A 27,410-nucleotide genomic window follows, 5' to 3' on the forward strand; every position below is an offset into this window, starting at 1 on the left:
AAAAACTCTACCGCACTTGAGCTTTGAACGCACGACCATTGAGTTGCTAGTCGAGACTCTTGCCTACTCGGCCACTCAGGCGGATTGTTTTATATTTAAAATGTAAACTCTCCAACCTGCTCCAATTTTATTACGAATCCGAATGTATAACACAAGATCTACGGTCGGTGTAAAGAGAAGAATAGCACACATTATCAACATAATGTTTTCATCTATACACCATTTTTTATCAAATGTACTAATAAACTTCAAATGTTCTTCATAGATATTTCCCTTGGCTAGTTTTAGAACTTCAGCTCGTATATTCGACTAAATACTATTTTCTTAATTTATTCGTATCTCGTTAACGATTTTCATGTTTGAATGTGTAGTCAATATTGCGACTCAAACACGATTTTCCACGCTACTCATGAGGTACCGTGATAGGCGCGTTGCCAATTGTTTGAAATGACTGGCTCCCCTCTAGGCGTACACCATTGATATACTTACTTTAAAATTAGATTAATTAAATTAAAAATCACATTATTTGTATTAAATATAACATGCATTATATTTACAATATTGTATACTTATGAATAAGAGATATAGTATATATAAAGCCCCGCTCATTAATATAATATAATATAATATAAATATAATATAATAACATGAGGTACATGAGATAAATAAATAAAAGTAATAATAATATGAATACATTCCAACTATTTTATTTATAGGGTAATTTAATTATTGAAACCTCAGCGAGTGCATTAACTCGGTTAACGGTTAAAAAAAAGTGCGGAAATGTGTGATACCAAGAAAGGCTTAGATAGATTTATCTTTGATTTATCTTTTATTGTACCGATTGATTTAACATCATTTTCTGAAGCGGTCTAAGCTTTTTTATCCGCCTGTCCCATTGATATCTACGCATTTTTGAGATATTTTGACGAAATTTTGTACACTATTCTTTGACGCAAGAACGAACGCTAGTGAAAATTTTACGATCAGTTTTCGACCGCTCCTTATTTTGCAATTTTCAAAATTTCTCGCCAAAAATCGCTGAAAAATGGTATTTCAGCATTTTAACTTGAGCTAAAATTAATAAAACCATACCTACGCAAAATAAAATATTTCAATATTCCCTAAATACTTTAATATTTTATGTTGAGAGTTGGTTCATAATATTGACATTATCACGCATAAGGAACATGTTATGATGGAAATTTGTTCATGATAACATTTTAACATAAAAATGAAGTGGAGAAAATTTAACGTTAACGTTATTGTAATCCTTATCGTATTGGAAGAGTAAAAAGTGAAATATTCGAAAATTCGAGTTTTTTATCATATAAATATTGAGTTTTCGTACGAACGGTTATATGAGAGGAATTTCAAAAAATTCCATTGTGAATTCTTCAATATATATATTGTGAATTAAATTGTATACTCCTTGCGTACGTGGGAATTTAATATATCCCAAATTGTTACGAATTACATTTATGGGGCGTGCAAACCTTACTAAAAAAATAAATTTAAAATAAGTGTTCCTTTTAAAGCAGAACTGTTTTGTAGAGGTTGATGAAAGCTCTACAGTTTACAGTGTTTAAGAAATAAATTAAAAAATAAAAAAATAAAAAAAAACTGGCAGACAATTAGTGCCTAAGTGAATTAGTGTATAAGTTATTTTTAATTTGAAGTTTAGCTTCATATTGTAAAAAATGTAAATTTTTCATATAAATAAATTGAAATTGAAAAAAATTGAATAACTCGTTGTTTCATTTTTATATTATAACAAAATATTATATTATATGTATACATATACGATTTTAAGTGATTTTAACCAATTGTTTTATCATTTATTTATTTTCTTTTCAGGTTATTTATTATTATTATTTTTTCAGGTTATTATTATTACTATTATTATTATTATAGTTTTATTTATTTAGTTTATTATTATAGTAATTATATTATTATATATTATTATTATATATAAATTAAATTATGTCTTATATACCAAACGACATTGTTAGTAAACAATTGTCTAAATATCCGAAGTTGTGGGGTCTGAATAGAAGACGAATAAATTGGGACGTGGCTGCTAGGGAGTTAGTTGCCAGCCTTACCAATAAAATAGGATATCTTTGTACCACAAAAGATGGCCAGCGCAACGTAAAGTCTATTAAAAATGACCTTAAACATTTGGACGAATTAAAGGGACAAAACGAACGCCGCCTTTTTGTGGTACGCGTTAAAGTTAGGGCTGCGTTACGCAGCGGACAGAATAACAAAGCAGTTAATATCGGACGGAAAATTAAAAATTGAAATAGAAAGTGCTTTAGAGAAAACGACTGGGGAACAGACGACTCCCTTCACTATTGGTATGCAAAGCCCCGCGAATATTATAGATAATATAGATATAGATAGTATAAACAATTGTAGTATATTAGACGACGGACTGTCAACCTCCGCGGAATCAATGCGGAGCTTGAGAGAATGGCAACGCAGCTCCAGACAGAAGACCATGAAAAAAATCATGAAGTGCTGCAAACAGTCCAGGAGGAAACTGAGAGCGTAGGGCCGGATGTCAAGGCACTGCGAGAGATCGTGAGGAGATTAACTCCTCAGGATAAAGTAGTGACACTTGATTTCGACGAAGTGTTCACTAACCAGCAGACAACATACTCGCCAACAAAGGGCAGACTGTATGGTTGCAGCTACGACGACCGGACGAAAGCTAACACTACGAAGGACAAGAAAGTCGTCATCTTCGGATTGCGTAGCATGTTGACGATATTCAACATGCTACTAAGCACACTTCCTTTCATCAAATCCCGCGGTAAAAAAGATTGTTAGACACGAACATAGATCTGGCCGAACAAATCGGTCTCGACGTAAAAGGCATCGTATGCGATAGAGCCAGCGAAAACCTGAAGACAGTGAAAAGATTTAGAAGCGGGGTGTACATGAAAAGAAGGAAGGATGGCAGTGTCTACAAAATACACCTAATGTACGACAACATCCATCTTGTAGTAGCTAATTATCGCTTGATGAAACGACACGGGCTCTTCGTCCACGCTATCCCAATAAAATTAAGAGACGAGTATCTGAAGGATGCAAACAACGCCACTTGTAATTTCTGGCTAAACAGAGGGATCGTACCGTCAGTCGTCGCACCACGGGAGTTTCCCGAATTCATCAGCTTTTACAGCGATAGAACTCCTGCTTTCATAAACGAAGCCATTAACAAAAAGACGATAGCTGGCCCCATAGCGGAGCAAACTCATAAATTTATAGATGCCATCACTAAGTTCACAAATGTCTTCGATCGCAACACAATCAACAAGGCCAATTGGGACCAGAATAAAGCAGCGTTAAAAGCAGGCAAAAAATATTTGCGAAGAGAACTATCGCTGGAGCATGTATGCAACGGTACGCGTCTAACAATCGACAACTTCACCAAATTGATAGAAGAGCAGCTGCAGGCTTACCCTGACATTTCAATTTCAAAGTACATCTGTAACATGGCTCCAACGTTTAAAAAGCGCACAAGATCAACGGTGCTTATCAATAAGCTGACAGCACGTTTGCAGAAAACGCAATTGAATTTTTGAGGTAGCGGCAATACGACGACTGACGACTATCATCTGATAGAAACCCTGGACTATCAGATTCGGGCAGAAGCCGTAGAAGTGTTCCGACCATTCGGCCTGGATAGCGTGGCATACAGAGATGTAACCGACAAACGTACCTCTCAACACGTTAACTATTTCCGGCTGTTCACGGACTATGGAGTAGCAAGATACATCCGTGAGCAGCTAAAATGCCAGAAATGTCTAGTCGACCTCACCATACCCATACCCAAAAGAAACGCGTGCAGAAAAGAAGGACCATTGTGACCAGAAATATGGACGATTATATCATCCTAACAAACAACAACATCAAGGCCGAATTCCGCAAAGAAATCGTATACGCAGCATTCAACACGGCGTACAAGCTAATATGTATTATAACAAACCAACACATGCCAGATCTATAAATAGGGGCGCGTATACAGGCGACCATTGTGGACCGGGTCCCGTTCTTCCAGAGAAAAGGAACATGCACAAATGGAGACGATCATCGTAAAAACCTCCTGGGGTACGTGATAAGATTGGCGCTAAGCGGAGAAAATTGTAGGGAAACATCCGTCCGCAATGTGTCATGCTTCAATAATCTTGTAAAACATAAAAGTCAATTTTATTTTGAACACTTCGGACAACGGCCTTGGAAACGGGAAACGAAGCAGTAGTATGTAGTGCATTGGACCAACTTCAACCAAAAAAGGCAATTAGGTATAGAAATATGATTATTATTGCACTATTTATTTTATAATAGCTGTGACGGACATATTGGATGCAGACGAAGACTTTGAATTTATTTCTTAGTTTGTTTTTTAAGATCACCTATAATGTATATGCAATTTTTGTTGTGTGGAGTAAAGTTTAATGAACAGAAATATCGGAGATATATATATATATATTTTTTATATTAAGATTTTTTTCTTTATAAAATTAGCTTATAGTTTTTGTATAAACAAATCAAAACTGTTTTAAACATTTCACAAAAGTCTTCGACACCTTATCGGGGGTTGAAAAAGCCTTAAGTGAACAAATAACATTAATTTGGCTTTTATATGCAATAATTGAATTTACCGATTAAATAATAACACCGATTACTAATAATTGTCGAAAATCATGTAGTTTCATTGTCCCAAAATATGAATAGTTTTTATATATTTAAGTTACATATAAGTTACATATATCAGTTAATTAGTTCACAATAAATATCTATAGAGTGAAAGTTAGAGGGAATCTGTTTATGCATCGATCAGATTTACTTGGAAATGGCATGTAAAAGCAAAAATAATATAATAATTAAGAGACTCCATTGACTACTTTCTCCAAAACGCATCGATAATGGCGATAAATGAAAGTACCGTTAAAGTACGATATGGAATGACACGGATGAACAACTAACCAAAAAATGGTGTTATTTAATTTCTGTCAATCATATATGCCCTGAACAAGATTATCTTGCGGATGGCTAAATGTTGAGAGACTCCCCCATTCCCTATATCCCAACCCAGCTTCATTGAATATGTTATAAATAGCTCATCATTCCTAATAATTAATAGAGGAAGTTCCATTCGATATTTCGAGGACTTGCAAATGCTCGATCATGTCGAAATTTTGCTTGCTGACGATAGCACAGTAATCAAAATGGCACGTAAAAAAATGGCGGCCGCTACAAAGTGGCCTATTATCTGTTTCTTAACAATCCTTTAATCTGTGGCTTGGAGAGCATAAAAACCCAAATTCTAATAAACTGAAAAATATAAAATAATTTAAACTTTTTTGTTTTAAATAAACTATTCGATAACTTGATCAATGCTAAATAATGATTCACCTAATAAAGATGATAAATACGCGGATGATGCTCCTCGCAAAAGATAAATTGGATTCGCTGTCATTATGGGATCAGCGCAGTCACAAGAATTAAAGCAGAAAATAGAAATTTTGGCAAAACTTTTCTTAATGAATTTGAAATTCGTGGTTAAAAAGTGGCTGTGATTTATCCACTTGCTCGCCCACAATAGAGAGATAAATTTTACACCAGCAAAATGCAATCTCTCAACGACTTTATTTTATTATAGCTGACAACAGAAGAATGCTTTAAAATTTGTGTTTCATAATTCAATTCAGTTCAATTGCTGACATTCAAAAGTAGTCATTTACATGAATCATTATTAAATTCATAAAAATAAGGACAATGAAAAAAAATATTGTAACATTTTTACCGTTTTCGTTTCGTTTGATCTCTTTGTTATATGTTTCTTTTGGTTTATTGTTATTGATAGTTTCACATCTAAGCTTTCTTTCTCAAGAAGGAAGTTCGCACAAGTTGGAGGACGTCGATTTGTTCACAGATTTAGGCATTCTATTTTATTACAGCTCACGTTTCTATTTGCATATTGAGTTCTCATTAAGCAAAGCTAGGGCCGCGCTTGGTTTTATAAAGACGTGGTCCAAAGAGCTTGATGATCCCTACATTACGAAAAGGCTTTACATGTGTTTGGTTAGACCTATACTTGAGTATGCCTCTGTTGTGTGGTCTCCTTCATACAGATGCTATGTAGATTGAATTGAATCTGTTCAAAAGCAATTCTTGCTGTTTGCCCTTAGGAATTTGGGTTGGGACCCGATTGACCCTCTTCCACCCTATGAAGATGGGTTGCTTTTGTTATCCTTACCATCACTAGAGAAACGTAGATTTGTTCTTGAGGTTTCCTTCGTAATCAAATTAATAAGTGGTACAATTGACTTGCCCGCATTACTTCGTGAGATAGGCTTTAATGTCCCTAACGGCTTCTCTAGGCACTTTATCTTGATAAAGCTTAGTCAATGCAGATATGTTTAACCCGCTCAGAGTTGTTTGCAAGAACCTAAATGGTTTCTATCACTTATTCTCATTAACGGCCTCTTTAAAGTCCATTACAGCAACTTTGCTTAATACGCGCGATTTACCTATGTCGTACTTGAACTGCCTTTTAACGTTAAAAAGTCATTATGAGTCGAAAATTAATTGTTATTAACTATTATTGGTTGACAAGATTACGTATGTTTGCGATGGCTTAGGTTTTCACTTGCAATTTGGCCCTGTACCGGTTGTGGATGTGGCTCTATGCTAGTTGTGTACATGCTTTTTTTCTTTTTTTTTCCTTCCTGTTTGTTTTATTATACTTATACTAAGTTTTAAGATTAATTAATTTAAGATTGACTTTAAGAGTTAATTGAACTCGATTGCCAATTTGTTTTAGTTGAGTTTCTTGTATAAGTGGAATAAATAAATAAATAAATAAATAAAATCTAATTCAGCAATGCACCAAAATAAAATGACATGCACTGGAAAACTACTTTGGACGAAATGGAGAAATGTAAAGGTCCCCTAGGCAAAAAATTATATATATTTTATTATAAAATTCACTTACACGTCAATTATGAATTTGAAGCTGAAAATAAATATGTGATAAAAACTTTATTAAAGTACACAATAAACTAAAACAACACAGATATAATAGTTTATAATATTAATTTTAATTTTTTTTGTATTTTTTGTTTAATTTTTTTGTTTAATTGATGTTCTTATCTGTAATTTTTTGGTAGAATTACTTTTCTTATTAAAAAAATTTTCTTTCCCAATCCTTCGCAAGCGCTTACAAAATCGTTTTTGGCTAAAAAACCGTTAGTTGCCTATTTCTTTTACACCAACATAAAGCAACAAGACGAAGAAACAAAAAAAATGTGCAGAAAATAGACATAGAGTTGCTCCCAATAAATAAGAAAAAGTGGCAACACATTCGTCATGAGGTCTGTTAAATGGCAAAGCATTGTAGCTGAGATCTGTTAAATGGCAAAGCAATGTAACTCAGATCTGTTAAATGTCAAACCATTGTAACTCAGATCTGTTAAATGGCAAAGCTATGTAACCGGAGTCTGTTAAATGGCAAATCAAACAAAAACTCTGTTAAAATGACAAAGCTATACAAACAAACAAATCAGTTGGAAAACAAACAATAGCAACAGTAAAATAAGGCATATATACATAAATAAAAATATCGTTGCTTTTCTTTCTTTTTTTACCTTTATAGAAAGTAAAATGATTAAGTGAATAAATGTCATCATGCAACCATTCCCATGCAATGCTCAACTTCTTCAGCTATTTCAGCCTTTAAGTTATGTCATGTAACTAATTTGAGTTAGATACATTTTTATTATTATTATCATTATTTATTTGTAGCGCTTGTTGCATGCGATATAATGTTATCAATATATTGACTTTATTGAAACGATATTTTATGTGCGGTTTTGGCACTTGTCGATTTCAATAATTTTAAATTGTGTGTTTTCTTGTTTCAAAGCGTATCAGAGGTGACTATTATTTGGAAACGCAAAGCTTTCTTTGTTTAATCATATCAAGCATAGAAAACATTTTCATTAACATCAAAAAAAAAAAAAAACTAAAAAATTAAAAAAAAAAGGAAACGATAAAATTTTTTGTAATTTTTTTCCATTCATTTTAATTAATTTGGCCCGTTTGCATTTTTTTCTAAATTGCGAATTGCTGCTTATTTGTGATATTTCTATTGCCGCTGGTAAAATGAATTCAGAAAAAGAACATGGTAAGTTTTCTTCTAACATAGATTAAAGAAAAAATTTTATGAAAATTTTCTTTCCATCTTTTAGCAGATGAACAAAATTTAAATAGAGACTCAATTCAGGCACAAACCTTAAGAAAATCGTGCCGTATTCCACGTAAAATTATTTGGAATCCGTCCCCTGAGAAGGAAACTTTTCGTACAGTTGTTGTAAACTATCATTTTGGTAACAGGCGGAAGAGTCCTGGTTCTAACGTTAAGAAACGTGATACCTGGAGTCAAATGATTGCCGCTTTAAATGCTAAAAAGGAATTGAAAACCGAAGAAGAAGGGGGAGATGTTTACAATCTACGTGGGCTTTATCAGATGTCTGTAGATGAACTCGTGACCGATACTAGTTCAACAATTTGCGAGCCACGTACTTCCAAGACCGTAATGCCTCCTATGTGTTGCAAAAAAAGTGTTTCAAACGAAGAAAGCCGTCAAAGTATTAAGGTTGAAATTTATAACATGCCACCGCGACAAGAAGTGGAAAGTGAAGACCATCAAAAGAGCCAATTATCTAAATCTGATATGAGTTGCAATCGTCCGTTGATAACAACTTCTAACGAAAATTCAAAATCTGATTCCTGTTGTACATGTACTACACGATCGATTAAAAGCGATCATAGTTCCCATACGGTTAAAGTGGAAATATTTAATTTACCGCCGCTCCAAGAAGCTCATGCCGAAGACACGAAACCTAAAATTGGTCAAATTTTATCACAAGATGCCGAAATTATTGTCATAAGCGATGAAGATGAGGAAGAAGAGTTAATGAACAGAAAGCCGGAAACATCAATTTTAGACGTGAAGCCCGCTCAGCAAGATATAGTGAAGGCGCTAAAAAAATTAGCAGAAGCTGCACAAACTACATGTGATATCTGTGTGAGTGCCAGCAAATCAACTCAAAAACCTGAATCTCGTATAGAAGTGCCGACGCAAACAATTCCATCAATTAAAATGGAACAAAAAATAAATCAAATGCCGTCATCTTCATCGCCGAAAATGAACGGAAAATCTACTTCTCCCACCTTCAAACAGCGTCAATTGGAGTTACATCGCTTAAGAGTGCAGGTAGAAAAAAAGCGTTTGCAGTTACTTGAAATGAAACTGGATAGAGAGCGGGATGAAACTACACGTGAACGCTTATTATTTGAAAAAGAATTGGACATGAGAAGGTCACTCTTCAAAAATTTGTTAGATGAAAAGGATGCGTAAATATCCGCAATGGATGTATAGAAAATCCAAAGAGAATGTATAATATCAAACCAAGATGGAAAAACAAACATAAACTATTCACAAAATAGCAGAGAAATAATGAATAAGTAATTAATCATGAAATCGGCAAAAACAACAATTGTATGTAAAATAAAACTGAAAAATAAAATAGAAACAATTTAAATATAAAGAGTTGTCTTTATAATCAAAGATGCATAGCGCTCTAACGTTTTGAATTGTTATCGTATCTCATTGGAACAATTCAATATACCATTACGATTGCTTTCTTTAATTGTCTTGCCTGTTCTGTTCATATCGGAAAATGTTTAAAATAAGATTTCACTTTCATGAGATTAAAAACGCGTTTTTTTTTTTTTATTTCAAGCTTAACACTAAAATAAAATTATTAGCATCATTGACAATAATTAAAAATAGCTATGTAAATAATAAACACAGGCTTGTTAAATTCACAGGGCAGCTGCAACAATATAAATTTGTTTTTTTTTGATTCAGTAACAAAAAACTTAATAATTTTAACAAGTTGTTATAAATTAATATAAAATAGTACCTTAAACCAATCCCATTTGATTTATATTAGATTTTTATGAGATTGAAAATTCGTTTCCTTTTCATTTATTAATTGTTGAGTTCTTTATAACCACTGTAGTTGTTTTAATAGATCAATGTTACTTTTGATTGGGTCTTTTATTATTGGTATTTGCTTTTGTTTACTTTGAGGTTTCCCGCCAATTATTTTTGACATACACTAGCTAGAATTTTTAATTATTTTGTCTATTTTGTCATCTATCCACGCATAAATGTCGGATTCACCAAGTGAGTAATCAAAAAAAAGAAGAAAAACATAAAAAACTATTATTTATTGTACACTTATGGGTTAAGGTGAACCGCGAGCTAAACGTCTAAAAACGGATAAAGCGGGACGTTTTGCTGCGTTAGAAAAACTTAAGCAATTGAAAGGCAGCAAAAATAAATACGAAGTTGACAAGGATGTAGACAACGTATATGAGCTTGTGGATGAACGGGAATATGCTGAAAGAGCCAAAGAATTGTACGGTGATGTTTGGATAGAGGATGGTTGGTGACAGATTTGTGGATCCTTAAAAAGTTTAAAACAATTTTCTATTTCTCTTTTATAAATTAAAGATGGTACAGGCTATGTTGAAGATGGCCGCGATTTCTTCGAAGATGAAGACAATTATTCAGGTGGTGAGGAGGCTGGAAGTTCAAAACGGGACAAGAAAAAAGGTACAAGAAAACGTGCACGTGAAGATGAAAAGCGAGTTAAAGGCAAAGGTTCCATACGTAGTCTATTTAGTAATGCTGTGCCGAAAAAAGCAACTGCTGTCTCAATCAAAGATGATGACATTTTAGCGGATATTTTGGGTGAGTTGCAGGATAACACATCTATAAAAGGCAACTCCATAAAGGAAACTGGCGCACCGAAAGTAACAGCTCCAGCTAGAATTATAAGTAATTCATCGAAGAAAGCTAATGACGCTGCTGCCAATGATTATATGAACAGTTTTATAAATTACATTAAGGTCAAACAAACAGACCGAATTAGTCCTAGTAAAGATAAACTTGGGAATGATAAAACTAAACCCAGTGAACCATTAAAACCTACGGATGATGTAGTTTCCAAACAAGGAGAGAAGAGCACAGAAGATGCAAAAACAGTAGAAATTGAAGAAAACTCAAAATCTGTAATTGGTAGTAAGCCAGAAATTCAAGATGACGATTTTGACCTTAGTTGCCTCCAAGATGATACCAGTCTTTTCGAATTGGAAAAAGTTGCACCGAGGGAAACTTTAGAGGCACCTCCAGAAAAAGCCTTAAAGCCTACACCAGCTATTACACCAGCTGTAACTGAAGCCAAGGATATGCAAAAATTGCTTAGTAACTGGGAAAATATATGTCAAACTGATGATTTTGAAGAGGAACTAGCCAGTGCTGCCACTAATGCCTTTGCTGACGAAGAGTCAGAATTACGTTTCTGGTATTGGGAAGCATGGGAAGATGCGATTCGACGTCCAGGCGAGGTATTCCTCTTTGGCCGAAAGCTGGACGGAAAGTCAATCTGCGTGCGAATTCAAAAAATAGCTCGCGTTCTGTATCTGCTACCACGGGAATATGTAAGAAAGAAGGCTCCTTTTTGAAATATTAAAAATAAAAGCAATTTTTTTCAGCTTCTTGATCCAATTTCTAAAGAGCCCACGAAACAAAAGGTTACTCTCGCTGATTTATACAAGGAATTCGATGAAACGATTGCAACCGACTTAAAATTGAGCGAGTTTCGTTCACGTAAAGTTACCAAAAACTTTGGCTATCACTCCATTGGTATTGATGTGCCACAACAATGCGATTATATGGAAGGTAAGTTTGCATTTGTCCTTAGTCATTGTTATTTACAAGTTTATTTACAAATATGAAGTTCATTATGACGGAAAAACCCCGATACCAAATTTGAAGCGTAAATATAGATCCATAGCCCATATATTTGGAGCAAACACAACCTCTTTGGAACGATTTTTATTGGATCGTAAAATCAAAGGTCCCTGTTGGCTAAAATTGAAGCAATACACATTAAATCCAGCACCTATGAGTTGGTGTAAAACTGACCTTAGTGTAAGTGAACCGAAATATGTGTTGCTGGCTGAAGACACGAAACCTGCGCCGCCACCACCTCTAACGTTGCTTACCCTAAATGTGCGTACCGTTGTTAATCCAAAATCTTTAAAGAACGAAATCTGCATGATTTCAATGTTAGTCCATAGTCGCTTTCATATTGACAAGAAAGCACCACAACCTGCCTTTAATCGACATATGTGCGGTTTTACGCGTCCAGCTATATGCAATTGGCCGTTCGATTTGAATGTGAAATTGTCTAAATTCACGGCCACCAAAGCATTTAAACATGACTCGGAAAGAGCTTTGCTAAGCTGGTTTTTGGCTCAATATCAACAAATTGATGCCGACTTATTGGTCACTCATGATGCCATGGACTGCCAATTCGATGTAATTGCCGATCGTATAGTGACATTAAAAATACCGCAATGGTCGCGTTTGGGACGCTTACGGATGACTATAGCTTTTGGCAAAAAAATGTTGGATTTCTATGTAGGACGTATGGTATGTGACGTCAAGCGTTCCGCTGAAGAATGTATACGTTCTAGATCGTACGATTTACAAACGCTTTGCCAAAATGTATTGAAAATAAAAGAAACAGATCGTTTGGATATAACTCAAGAAGATCTCCTGGATATGTACGAAACAGGTGATGGTGTATTAAAGTTGATCACTTTAACAATGCAAGACGCGTCCTTCATATTGAGATTGATGTATGATTTGAATATAATGCCATTGGCCTTGCAAATCACCAATATTTGTGGTAATATTATGACACGCACTTTGCAAAGTGGCCGTTCTGAACGCAATGAATACTTATTGCTACATGCTTTTACTGAGAAAAATTACATAGTACCCGACAAACGCAAACGTGATTTTTCTTCTGCTGCCGAAAGTAATACTACAAAGGATGACGGCGCAGACCATGATGTCACGGCTGTTAATGCCGCTGCAAGCGGAGGTCGTAGAAAAGCTGCTTATAGTGGCGGTTTAGTTTTGGATCCCATTCGTGGACTATACGATAAATATATTCTTCTTATGGATTTCAATTCTCTATATCCGAGCATTATACAGGAATACAATATTTGCTTTACAACGGTTCAGCAACCATACAATTTAGATGACTTACCTGAATTGCCAAGCCCTGAAATGGACCCTGGGATCCTGCCACTGCAATTGAAGCGCTTAGTAGAATCGCGGCGGGAAGTAAAAAAGCTAATGGCTAATGCTGATCTATCGGCCGACTTAAAACTGCAGTATCACATACGACAAATGGCCTTAAAATTGACTGCAAATTCTATGTACGGATGTTTGGGTTTCGCTCACTCTCGTTTTTTTGCTCAGCACTTGGCCGCCTTGGTAACGCATAAGGGACGTGAAATTCTTATGAATACAAAAGCCCTAGTACAGAAAATGAATTATGAAGTAGTATATGGTGACACCGATTCAATTATGGTAAACACGAATATCACTGATTATGATCAAGTCTTTAAAATTGGGCACACAATTAAACAAAACGTTAATAAACTATATAAACAATTGGAATTGGATGTTGATGGGGTCTTTAGCTGCCTTTTGCTGTTAAAGAAAAAGAAATACGCTGCTGTTAAAGTGAGCAAAACTAGCAAAGGTAGTAAATTTTACTTTTTTTTTTATTATCTATCCTCTATTTGAAAGTATGTTTTCCTTTTTAGGCGAATTAATTAAAGAGCAAGAACACAAGGGACTTGATATAGTCCGTCGAGATTGGTCTCAAATCGCTATAATGGTTGGCAAAGTAGTTTTAGATGAAGTTTTGTCCGATAAATCATTGGATGATAAACTTGAAGTCATACATTTTCATCTCGAGAAAGTTCGCGATCAAATTGTGAACGGAGAAGTTCCGCTACCCATGTTTTTAATAACAAAACAATTATCAAAGGCTCCTGGTGATTTCAATAGCGCGTCCGCTCAACCTCACGTGCAGGTAGCCTTACGAATGAATTCAACACGTAACCGTCGCTATAAAAAAGGTGATATGGTGGATTATGTAATTTGTAATGATGGTACTACTAATCCTGCTACTCAAAGAGCTTATCATTTAGACGAAGTAAAGAGTAGTGAAACATTAAAATTAGATGATAACTACTATTTGGCTCATCAAATACATCCGGTAGTAACACGTATGATAGATGTCTTAGAAGGTACGGATGCAGGTCGCATCGCCGAATGCTTGGGTCTTGATGCCACTAAATTTAAGAGTCATGTACAAAAATTGCAACAAGAAAAGGCTGAAGAAGCTCAGGCCGAAATTACGAAAAATAATTTACAGCACTTTCGAGCATGTGAAAAATTCACTTTCATTTGTAATAATTGTAATACTGAAAATCTTATGGCCTCCGCTTTTAAACCGGCTGGCGGTAGCTATGAACCGGTCTTGCAAAAATGTTGCAATCCTGAGTGCAATAATGCTCCCTATCATCAAGTGATAGCTATACGTAATCAATTGACTTTGACTATGCGAAAATATATAACACGTTTCTATCAAAACTGGCTGGTATGTGATGATCCAGCCTGCAATCAAAATACGCGTAGCTATACGCACGTCACCAGCGGCAATCGATCAATTTGTATGCGTTGCAAAAATGGTTATTTAGTACGTCAGTATGGCGAAGACGATTTGTATCTTCAACTTAAATACCTGCAGTATACTTTCGATTTAGCTAAAAAACCAACTAAAAGTATGTTTTTTTGCTTATTCCGACATTGTTGCATGATAATAATTTTAATATTATTATTATTAATTTTCTTCTAATTTTGTATCAACTTTAGTTAATACACTTGAACCAGAATTGATTGCCGCTTATCAACTGCTGCTTGATACCGTGAATTGGCAATTAGAAAAGACAGCATATGGCGAGATTAACTTAGGCAGATTATTGCTACCAACTCTGCCATACATGAAAGTTGGTAAGAATTTTCACAAAAAAGTTGATGTTCACGTACCGGTAGCAGTGCAGTTAGATGATAATTAACTTTTGGATTTTTTTGCTCCATTTTACTTCATTTTACTAATTATGCTTCATTTTACTGAGAAAAATACATATGTAAGTACGAAACGTTACTCCTTTGTCAGGTCAGTTTGTTGCGTTTATGTAAATAAATCGTCAATTTTTAATGTAGAGTTTTTGCTTAGATTATAAAAACAAAGTAGCTCCGCTAACTTGCCGTAAACTGAGACATGGAACGAAAGACTTAAGTAACAAACTATCCTAAAATAACGACGTCAAAGAGGATTACAAGCGTTAAAGATTCTTTTGAACTTTTCATTCTGTGAAATTATTTTTCAACATAATTACAGTGTTTATCAATTAATTGACATTTGTTGGCATAATTTTCACAAGGGCAAAACGGAGGGGGAGGGGTGTGCCAAATGAAAGCTAGCCATTGATAATCATAGTCATCAAGAAGATTACAGAAATCTAAGCTTAACAAACCTATAGCAATAGACGTAAAATTCATAAAAATTTTTCTTAATCACGAGAAAATGCTATTTTTTTTACTATTTTTATTTACTATTTAACAATTTTTATATCATACACCATTTGTGGTACAAGACCACAAACTATGTGTGAATGGACTATGTACAAAAGGACTTAATATTAACTCAACTTTTATTATACTAATCGATTCAGAAACAGTTTAAGAATCGTTTTAAGCTTATCTGTCCATCCACATGTGTCTATGTTTAATCCGCAGTTTCGTCTGCTTTATATGTTGACGAAATTTGGTGACTTTGTTTTGGTATAAGGACGAGTTTTACCGAAAATAGATTGGTTTGAACTATTTCCTCCATACAGCGCCCCATCTGAAAAAGCTTTTATATGGAAAAAATTGCATTTTTTTGATTTAATGGTTCCAAGGAAAGGTAATCTTTTATATTTTTAATATTTTATGATAAAAATTGGTTCATAATAATAAAATGATATAAAAATTAATTGCATATAAAAATTAAGACCAAGTATACAAGTATATAATATGTCATAAAAAGAATGCTTTTATATGGAAACACGATATAATTTTTGTTATTTTGTCACGAAAATAAAGTAAGAATTGTATTCTTCGGTGAAATTTTGTGGGCTAGTTAATGGCCGCTCCTGGCCAATTATAACTCTCCTCTGCAAAGCATCCTTTTTTATAGTTATAGCTTTTTTAGTGTTTATATATATAATGTATATTATTACATTTTTTTTTTTTTCAATAAATGCATGAATACATTTTTGTTTACTCTTATTTTCCATCATAAAATTAAATCTTTTTTTGAACGGCTTACTACTCATCAGAAAAATCGTCTTTGCTTACCTACCATAACATATAACATCCAGCATACAAAAAAAGAATTTTCATATTTTGTTTATGAACAGCTGTCGCATGTATAAAAATTCGGCGCTTTGGAGAATATGCGTATATGAGAATAAGCATCCACACATTTGTTTACATTTTTCGATAATTGAACATGTATTGTGTATTCAATATATGTTAAATGAGTACTATAGCCTGAGTGCACCGACGTACGTCTTGTAATTTAACCGATTCATTTTAATTGATTAGATTTTGTTCGGTCGTCCGGTCCTTGATGAAATAGCATTAGCAATGTTAGCAAGCCGACAATTCCAAATTCCGCGTTGCATTTTGGAAATTTGTCCGCATCTATAAACTGGCACGCAGCATTTGTGGCACATAAGCTAATATCTAAAGGGAAGGGAAAACGAAATACATGACGCTATTTACTACATTAATGTTAGAGTTTTTCTCACCATCTGATTAATAAGTTCTTCGCTATTTGCGGCGGGCGTTATCCACTAAAACTGAAACACATTGCTCGGAACGAAACAAAACTTCAAAGGTACACTTAAGGAGATTTTAAATAAATATCGAATTTTTGTACAGACACTGGAATGGCACAACCCTTGGAACCTAGTGACCGTCTTTAACGTTTAACGAACTGTTTAAGCTTACTTAGTTACTTTCGCCGGCCTGGCAAGACCGATGAAGTTGCCGATGCTATCATCTTTTTAGCCAGCGGATATCGAGGAAGGCAGTTTCAGGTATGTAGTTATCAAAGTCAGCGATCAGGAGAATTGCGCTGATTCTGCGACGTAATAGTCAGAGGATACAAGAACTGCCAGAGACATTGTAAATTTTATTGAATCCTATATACCTACACTTCATTCAGAATGCATTTTTTTTTTTGTGTATTTACGCAGTTGACATTTATGAACGCGTCAAGGCGTCCTGTAAGGCGTCGGCTTGAAAGCCGAAATCTTAGGCGATGGTAGAATCGTACGTGATTCATTAGTTAAAAAGAATAAAAAGTTTACGGTCAGTCGCAGGTAAACATCTCCCTGTCAGGCGATTTCATAGATCATTTAACGAGTTAAAGTCTCTTGCGCAGGGTTTCGGTAAAGCTGATCATTGTGAAACGAAAAAATTTTGTTGGCCAAATATCCAGATTATACCATTGAGATTGTTGATTGATTCTTGATTAAGGCAGCAAGAAGAAGACAACTATAATGCACGTAAATGTTGATTATAAAAAGAAAAATGAAACTTTTTTTATCAATTATTGCTCAATAAATTGCGCTTAATATTTATTTAAATTAATCCATTACTAGCATTAATTTTAAGAAAAATTTTTATCATGTAGTCTTATAAGTGTCGTTTCACTTCGTCTATAAGTTGACTTTTTATACCTATCGCTTGTGGCGCAGTTTGTAAGACCGACCCACCTCTTGTTATAGCGATCGATTCACAAAATGATTCTCTGATCTAAGCTTGTCTGTGCATTTGTCTGTTTAATGCCTGCCCATGTATTCTTGTGTTCAACCTACAGATCGCAATTTTTGAGATATTTTGCTGAAATTTGGACGTTCTTTGACCCAAGGGCGATGACTATTGAAAATGGTTTGCTTTGGTCCACCTTTTCGACCATTTCGGAAATAAATTGCAATCTCGAAAATTTCCACATAAAGCGGCTGAATAGTAATATTTCGGCATTCCAAATTGGTGCGAAAACTTTGAATCGGCTGGGGACATTTTCACACATTTGACCATACGACATACCTACGAAAACTGAATCTTTATATGATGAAAACTGATTCATAACAAAAAATTGACAAAGAAATCTATGTAATCAAATTTGGCCCACGTTGATCTATTCTTTCGGGTAGCATCGATCCTCAGTAAGTGTAAACACTTCTATGTCAAAATAACCTAAGACTTTTGATGAAAGTTTGTGCAAGATATTAGTTTGAGTAATGAAGTGGATCAAATTTGAAGCACAAGGGTCCAATTTTTCATATAAGATATTTCGTGATTTTGTAAAAGAAGTTTCATCAACCTCTACAAAACAGTTCTTCTTTCAAAGGAACACTTCAGAGCTATCATCAATATCACAACAGTAATCCCAATAAAAACAATCAAGGATACAATAATCAAAAGAGGAATTATTACAATAACAACAATTTAAATAGAAACAATAACAATAATAGGAATTTCAACTATCGAAATCAAAATAATAATAATAACAGAAATCACAGAAACAACAACCAAAACAACCGCGTACACGCAATAGAAGACCAGGGAAACGAATTTCACCCAGATTCCTCAACAAAACACTTGAACCAGGCATCGACTGAATACACAAAACAAGCAAACTCCCATATCTTCTCCCTCTCAAAATTATCCAACCATATATTACTAAATATTAACAATGCAACCAAACCAGAAATATCATTTCTATTAGACACAGGAGCAGACATCAACAGTGTTTGTACTTGTTATATACGCCTTAAAAATTTCAAATAGGTCCCATAATCAGTATCTATCTTTAAGGCCATTGAGTGGGTTCAAATTTCTCCATGTATTTCGTAGCACATATCCAAATAGAACTGCGAAAGATTATGTATTGCTTATTTGTAAGACACCAAAGGATAAATATGGAATTCAATTATTTAACAAATAATATATCTAATATATCTAGTTACATATACGCCGCGTTACCAACCTGCGTCTAATCTACTAGAACAGTCTTGAAAAGAGTGTTCTGTTTCCTTATGCCTACTAAACGTTAACACAATGTCGTCAGAATTGTAAAGTAGGCAAATATTCACAATGACCTATGCCATATAATAATTTAAGCGATAGTTAGTTGTAACCACAACAATAGGGTAGTAAATATAGCGAAGCAAAATTATAATTATTTATACTCAGGATACACAGGACTACCGTAGACATGAAATTGAATTCTTAACTTACAAAACCACGTTAATAGCTCAAAAAAAAAAACACATTGGCTTGTGAACGCCTTTATCTTGAATAGAACAAAGGCTGATAGAATAATAACGTTGAAGGAAATTAAGGGGCTCTCAAGGGGCTTTCAAGAATATATATACTTAATAGGATCTCTAAAGCAAAAAACAAAATGAGTATATCACCTACTTGTTTGCGACAAGTTTTCAAATACACAACTATCTATAGTGTTTTCTCTGACATATATCGGATCGACACCATCCAAAGAAAAACAGATCCATTTTCTGAGATGTAGCAGACCGATAACCTGCCAAGGGAAAGAGCCCCATACCATTTGATGTCCTCCTTCACGCTTTAGTGGTTTTTAGTAAACCTAATGTGAAATTCTTCTGTTTTTGGTCGAAATATATTCCTTCACGCATCATTTCCAAAAAAATTTATTTTTGTTTTGTCATTCCAAACTATATTTCTCCACTCTCGGAGGAAGCAATGTTTTTCTTCTTCCGCAAATTAACTGCTCTAAGCAAAGTAACTTCCCGAGCTGTTCTTCTTGGTAAATTTCTACCTAACAAATATCGACGAACAGTCCGGAGTGATACGACATTCCCATTCCCGCGTTCATAATCTCACTCTGGCAGACTTTTTTTGTAAATTCTCTTTTTTTTAACCGTTACATTTTATCAATGCACATATTTTTATAATTTAAAATACAAAAATATGTGCCAGAGGCAGTGGTAGGATTAACAAGAAAGAAAAGTATATTCGCTCTTGACCGAATATTTCGTACCCATCGCCTTTATCCTAAAAAAGACAAAAAAAGTAAAAGAACTAAATTTTCATGCTCTATGATAAGCAGAAGGCGCGGCTGAGTTTTTCTATTTCCGAAATAAAAGTTTGTGTCGCATAGTGGGCTACATTATAGGCGTGTTCTTGGAAAAGTTTAAGTCACTTTTACAACATTTTTTGCAAATTTGTAGGCGATAGCTTCATTTTCGCTGACGGAAAAATGTTTACCACAAACACTACACACAGTTGCGCAGGCAGACAGAGGAACAGACGAACATATCAACATGTTTAGGTCCATTCCAAATTTGAAACTGACTAAGAATTTACATAATTTGTGTGGGTTTTAAAGCTTGTTTCTGCTTGTATGAAAAAAAAGAAATTTCGATACACTATAATATTGGATAGGCCCATTTCCAACACCAACCTGCGTGCAAAAAATTCCAGCGTTTATGCCAAATTTATATGAATTGAAATCAAGAGCTTCATTCTTGGGGTCAAGAGAGTCCTTACAACCTACATTACACACTTGGACAGATGGACATGCTTCAATCAATTTAAAATTTAATGCTGATTAAGAATATATATGATAACTGGGATCTCTGAAGCATTCTTCTGGTCGTTGCAAGTTTTTTCACAAAATGAATATATTCCTTATCCTTCGGCGGAGGAATGGATTTTTCTGAAATTTCCAAATCTATATCACACTTAAGTATATTTCGCGACATTAGGCAATCAAGGAAGGCTTGATGGACTAGGACAATTGCAGCTGCATAGAGGTTTTATGCTGTTTTTGTGAGAGTTTCGAGTGAACACTTGTTGCAAATTTATTATGAAAGTGTTTTCCGTTCTTGGCCAGGGAGAGATTGTTACTTGGCCACACCTGCTTTATTGCATTTTTGTTTATTTATTTTTTTTTTGATTTTTGAAAAAACTAAATGCAACATAAGCGTGTTTTCGATTAAAAAGCTTTAACGAAAAGCTTTCATATTTCTGTAAAGCATTTGCTCTATGTTACTAAATTTTACAAAAAATCGTTTTATTTGCGTGCAATTTTCTTTTTCTTTTTTTTCTGTGTGTTTTCAAGCAACATGGTTTTAAACAGTTGAGTGAGGTATATCGAAGCAGACGCTCTTTACGTTTTTCATCGAGTGAAGACGTAGTAAGAAGGAAGCGTTAATATTGCAAATAGTTAAATATAATTAAAAATAAATTTTTTGTTTTAATGTTTCATAATAATTGATGTTAAATAAGTGTGGTACGTTGCACGCGCTATACAATAATTAACAGGATTTTTGCAAATCCGTTCATTCATTGTTCCTGAAAATATTGCACAACAAAGAGATTTTCGTTAAAGCAATGCAATGATAAACGTGTTTCGATTAAGTGGTTGTAATATTTACCGTAAAGAAACGCAGTTGCATTAACTAACTTATGCGTCATATATATATGTAAACAATTACCCGGCATTGCAACGATCATTGTGTGTTAAGAGGTTTGCTGATTTCCTCACAACAGAGACTAGCCTAAGGGTCTTTGTAAACTTGTAACGAATTAATTATGTAGGTCGGTTGGTTTGGTGTTTGTGGTTGGAAATCTCATATCATTTTCATTAAAAGAGATCAACATTTAAAATTTAAATCAGATACTCGCGACACCACAAGTCTGTTTATGGCGGCCAAATAACAAAAAATGATGTTTATTTATACCCTACACCACTTGTTGTCAGTTTTCAAAAAAAGTATGCGAGTATAGCTAACGAGCGAATGAAATACACCTTCTATTGTATCAATCTATTTGGAATCGTTTCCCAAATAGATTTTAGTTTGTCTGTCCGTTCGTACGTCTGCCTGTCTATCTGTCTGGTATCTACGCATGTATGTTGCTTTCATAGATCGCAATTTACGGAATGCTTTAATAATAGGTTGTTCGAGCCCAAGAGCAATTCCTATTGGAAATGATTTAGATTCTATCCTATTGGGTGTATTTATTTATTGAATCCTAGGTAAGATTTTTCATGAAAAACAAGCCTTCATATGATAGCAAAATTTCTTTGGCGAAAATAGATAAAGAATAGGAAGATCTTTGACGATCGATGATCGTTCCGGAAAAAAAGTTTTTCACTTGTTTTTCATATTTTATGACGGAAATTAGACCATGTTACTGACTAGACATAAAAATTTGCACCGCATTGATCTATTTCTCACACTCCCCTCCCTCCTACGTAAAGAGTTCTCATAGAAAGTACGGTTTTGCACGGTAGCGACGCATGTTTTTTTGGCATTTTGTGACGAAGAATAATATTGAACGAGCTATATTTGATAGCAGTATTTGGCAGTAGGTTACCACCGATTAAAACGTTTTAATTTTTTAAATACATTTTCGTCTATAATCCACTGTCCGTAACACAGCTATTATGATTTGGATTTAGGGAGCTACTCAAAAGCTTGGGATCTGTTAATGAGCCATTATCGTAAAATTTTGTTGTTGCAGTATTAGATATCGAAATTTTTTAACACATAGATGCATAGAAGTATGCATTTGGTCATCGTGTAATTTGCCCGGTTGGCCCGGGATATCTGCTTATCCGCCCCCTTGAAATCGAACTGTTTCTTATCGTTTGTGCCGTTTTAAGTCGAGAAATAAGGAAAATTTCAGTTCGTTGATAATGTACAAAAATGGATCACTTCCTTTCTTCTTCTTTTTTGAAATATGGGCAATAAATTCGAAAAAGCTTGAGGTTCCTTAAAACAGGTGATGAACTTTTCGGTAGTAGAAACTTCGAGTCAAGTTTAACAATCTAAATAAGTACGAAAGTTATATTCTCGTATACTCACCGCCATGCTTTTCGTATTTTATTCTCCAAGTTCTTCTATTTAGTACCCACATCGCTGGTATGATTAAGAAAAAATTAAACCACCAGATAGAGGTGTCTATCCATTCTTAGGCGAATAATATATCTTCCTTTGAGGTATATGAAAAATAGTTTAAAACATTCTATCTTGTTTGCCTTATGGTAAATAAGCATAAAACCTTAAAAAGTGAAAAAAATAAAATTTAATAAAAAGAATTTTTCACAAAGTAAATGTGGAAAATTTCAGCCTTCAAACTTTCATAATTTCTAAGTAACGTGCAAAAACCTACGAATTGTTATAAAAAAAGTGAAATTGAATTCAGTTGATGCTCAACTGTGCGCTTCTGCTCAGACCAATTTGGCCCGTTTTCAATACCAACCTCCGTGCTGAAACTTCGAATGTTTCTATTAAATTTGAAGTTGATTCTCTCTTCATTTTTGCAACCAGAAAAGTGCCAACAACAAACACCACACAGGTATTACGGACAGACATTACTTAATCAATTCAGAATTACGCGCTGATCACAAATATATATACTTTATAGACTCAGACTTACTCAGACTTACAAGCTTCCTTATGAGTAATACGCACATTATGAAAAAAAAATAAAAAGAGTATACTCCCGTCCCTCAGTAGAGGATATAAAAAGTGTATTATAAGTGTGTTTATATGATTTTTAGTTTTTACAAATGCCTATGAAATGCTCTCAAGTCATATAAAAATCGGATTTGGTACGCATACGATAGTCGGCTTAAGTAATGTGACCTTCCGCAAATGTACACATGCTCTTTACCTGCGTTACTAATAGAATATCGAGATCGGATTGGACATGTAGGTCTGTTCGCTTGGTGAAAATCTCAATCAAGAATTTGTTAAATCCAGAGTTAGATTTGAAGAAAAAATGAAACCGTTTGAAAATCAGAGAATTTAAATATGGATCTCGACAATTTTAAATATATATCATATATGATATATAAATGATATAATACGCAACGTTTGCCGAATGAAAGGTACTGCCCTTCCTCCTGTTATTAAATGTAATGCAAGGTTTAGCGGGTATTACATGATTTTGCATAAGTTAATCAAGCTTCTCGCTTATGTTATACTCTACATCGCATTTGGTAGAAGAATGTATTAAATTTGTGTGATTGTATGTAACACTCAGAAGGAAGGGGATTGGAGACCGCCCTCCATCTCTTTATTATACCGACCGATTAAGAATAACTTTCTGAATCGACTTAAGCTTATCAGTCCGTCTATGCGCCTGTGCATCTTCAATCTACACTACTTGTCGTAATTTTTGGGATATTTTCATGAAAGTTGATAGGCTGACATGTTCTGGACTTAAGAACGAACGCTATTGGAAATTTTTCCAATCGGACCGCTTTTTCGATCAATTCCCCTGTAACTGCTTATTTTGAAAAGCAATTGCATAAATAACTGTAAAATGATGTAGGGTTATTTAATAACGTTTTTACTTGCCTTATGTGGAAATTGTTAAATTTCATATTTTCTTGATACATAATTTAATAGTCGGTATATGTACAAAATTGCTGTAACATTCATTAAAACTGATGCCTTTTATAAAGCGCTAAAGGTTACAAAGCGGAGCAATTTGTTTTCTTCTTTTTTTTTTTTTTAATGTTAATTTCATCGGCAAAAGTTGTAATGGTTTAAAAACTTCATAACGAATGGCATAACATTAATTGGTGATATAATAATAAAAGAAAAGTCATAACATTAATACTTAAATATGTGCTTGAGAAAAGTAGTAAAAAACGCTATACTACTAGTCATTATAGTTATAATTAATTGTAATGTCCAAGCACAAGATCAATTTTCGGTTGATGAAGACTTAACCCATTTGCTTGGCCGCTGTAAAATGAACAGTGAAGACTACGATCAATGTATGAAAGAAGTTTTGAATGATTTAAAAACATATTATACGACGGGTAGGTAGAGAGTTTTCATTTCAAAATTTCAATTTTTTCAATAAATTAATTCTCATTTTTAGGTATTCCCATCTATAATGTACGACCTTTTGATCCCCACTATGCTTCATTTGTTGAAATGCGTCGAGGGGATAGCAATGGTTTAGCTGGCTTTAAATTACTTTTACGCAATATATCCGAATACGGGTGGTCACGTTCTCAGATAACAAAATATCAGACGGATTTATCGCAAAAACGAATAATATATTCGCAATATTTCCCTGAAAAGAGTTTGGACGGTTGGTATGAATTTTCTGGTGCGTTATTTGGTACACCCATTAAGCGTAAAGGTTTCTGGAATATGACATTAAATGATTATAGGTAAAAATTTTAAAATGCCTTTCATTATTAAGTTACAAATTGCTTCTAAGACAAGTTAAAATGCGTGTTTTAGTCAAACCACGAGCGTTAGGCGATTGGGTGGACCAGGATCACTTTTAAAAGTCAACATAGAAGTGAATAATATGGGCGGATTAAAAATGCATGTTGCCGATATTTTAGCCGCAGGTCAATCGACATTCGACAATTTAACAGATGGTGTGATAAATACGATGTGGCCGCTGGGTCTACCGTTTATAAAACCGATGATTAATGAATTAATTAGTACGGCTTTTACTGATATTTTTAATGAATCGTTTAGATATTTTCCCGTAGAAAAGTTCTTAAGATACTCATGATAATCGAATTAAATAATGACTGTTTTTTTTTTTTTTGATTTTTTTCTTTATTTATAAAATTGTTATAAATTAATAGAAGAAAAAGTTTGTTATATTAGGAAAGGTGGCATAGAATTTTACATATATAAAAGAAAAAGATAATATAATGCTTTAATATAAGACGTGCAAAGACTTGAATTTTATTAATTATCTTGTTTTTGTATCTTGTAGTGGTGGTGGTACAAGGGGGTATTAAGCTTACGCGATTGCATGCAACATTCAGAATGTCTTGGCGTCGACTTTTTTTACCGTTCGTTTTATCATCGATCGTCGATTCTGAATGACTTTTTGAATTGATCTAAGCTTATCTGTCCGTTTGTCCGTCTTATTTTCTTGTGTTCAAACTATAGGTTGCAATTTCTAAAATATTTTGACAATATTTGGTATAACGATGTGTTTTCGTCTAAGAACGAACGCTATTGGAAATGGTTCAATTCGGAACACTTTTTCAACCATTCTCCATATGAAGCGTTATTTTGGAGAGTTTTTTTACGAATAGCTTTATTAAACAGATCTCTCTGAAGATTTAACGTGGGTACATGGGTACTACCATGAAGGTTTTACACCAAGGTATACTGGCAAAACCAGATATATTTATTGTGTATGGCCCTATGAACTCACTCTGGGAAGTGTTGAGGCCTATCATTATCTCTATACCCGCCGAAGGGCTGTACACAGCAATTAAAACTCACACATTGGTTCAAACTGAGTGATTAGACCTACTAGCTTCTAGCAGGGTATTTACATTTAAGTAAGTACCCAAGCTTACCCCTAAAGGATTTTGGCAAACACCAATCTGCAGTAAACCAATGCAACCAACTCTACTCGCAGCTACTCGTGAGCATTTAGGAAATATGTTACCATTGTAGTTTCTGTTAATCCTTTAATCGTTCTCAGAATTTTTTTTAATAGTTCCTCCTTTCATAATACTTTTTTACTTTATTTCGGTAATACGCGAAAGCATCGAAACTCTCCTCACCCATTTAAATTATTATATTTCGCAATATTTTGGAATTTCTCTCGTCTACCAGAATTGATAGATTCACTAATTCTATTAAATGTGCGTCTTTATATCCATCACCGAACGAAGTGCTGCAGGATAGGTAAAAGTCGGCCTTTGCCCAGCTATCGCGTTATTACTTGTGTTATTTCTGCATTTTATATTTGACAAATCGCATATGCTTTCTACAGAGAGTTACGAAAAAATAACTACTGGCTTGTGCTTATATAGAAAAGAAACAATTACTCCCTTCATCATATATTCCTCCCTTTTTGCTTGAACACTGGCATTGTAAAACGTATAGATAAAGTGCCACAAGAATTTTGTTCTCAAAAACTTCATGACTTTAAGACCGTTCACTTTTTTTTAGGAAATAGGTCACTGTGCATGTTGCGTGAAGGGCTGCATAAATGGACTATCCTTCTCCTTATAAAGACAAAGAATATGACCAATGAACATAATATACACTTTTCGGTTTCATCCTTTAGGAATTCCAAAACAATAGTCGGTGTGAGAGGGCTGCCGACACCCGTGGAGCATAAATTTAGACTATAATGCCTTTAGCCTTAGTTTAAGCGACATAGTCACTCTTTCCTTCGTATTAACCATACAATCCAGATTAGTGAACACCACAGCTTTGCTTGACTTGGTTCTAGATATTTCGATGTCAAAGATGAATCTGGCTCTGATTCA

At 34.2% G+C, this 27,410-nt stretch overlaps 3 protein-coding genes across 7 annotated transcripts; all 3 read left to right on the forward strand.

Moving 5' to 3' along the window:
- The first annotated feature begins 8,101 nt into the window (after positions 1–8,101).
- Positions 8,102–9,436, forward strand: LOC119638336. The gene is made up of 2 exons (XM_038035075.1): positions 8,102–8,200; positions 8,265–9,436. The coding sequence occupies exons 1-2, from the start codon at positions 8,179–8,181 to the stop codon at positions 9,434–9,436; spliced, it is 1,194 nt and encodes a 397-aa protein (XP_037891003.1). The 5' UTR covers positions 8,102–8,178.
- Positions 9,437–9,957: 521 nt separating this feature from the next.
- Positions 9,958–27,306, forward strand: LOC119638395 (DNA polymerase alpha catalytic subunit). 5 transcript variants are annotated; one of them, XM_038035158.1, is made up of 9 exons: positions 9,958–10,270; positions 10,337–10,531; positions 10,601–11,589; positions 11,644–11,830; positions 11,889–13,712; positions 13,777–14,802; positions 14,894–15,031; positions 15,157–15,168; positions 27,206–27,287. In XM_038035158.1, coding segments are annotated over exons 1-9 (4,389 nt in total). In that variant the 5' UTR covers positions 9,958–10,254; the 3' UTR covers positions 27,208–27,287. The 5 variants fall into 5 exon arrangements, with proteins under 5 accessions (XP_037891086.1, XP_037891084.1, XP_037891085.1 ...); XM_038035156.1 differs by lacking the exon at positions 27,206–27,287 and adding an exon at positions 17,329–17,681; XM_038035157.1 differs by lacking the exon at positions 15,157–15,168 and having other exon boundaries at positions 27,206–27,306.
- LOC119638414 lies at positions 24,717–25,678 on the forward strand. Its single transcript, XM_038035181.1, has 3 exons — positions 24,717–24,962; positions 25,025–25,322; positions 25,396–25,678. Exons 1-3 carry the CDS (start codon positions 24,764–24,766, stop codon positions 25,676–25,678), a joined length of 780 nt encoding a protein of 259 aa, XP_037891109.1. The 5' UTR covers positions 24,717–24,763.
- Positions 27,307–27,410: the final 104 nt, after the last annotated feature.

The sequence above is a fragment of the Glossina fuscipes genome, unplaced genomic scaffold (assembly GCF_014805625.2).
Source record: "Glossina fuscipes isolate IAEA_lab_2018 unplaced genomic scaffold, Yale_Gfus_2 88, whole genome shotgun sequence".
In the NCBI taxonomy this organism is placed as follows: domain Eukaryota; kingdom Metazoa; phylum Arthropoda; class Insecta; order Diptera; family Glossinidae; genus Glossina; species Glossina fuscipes.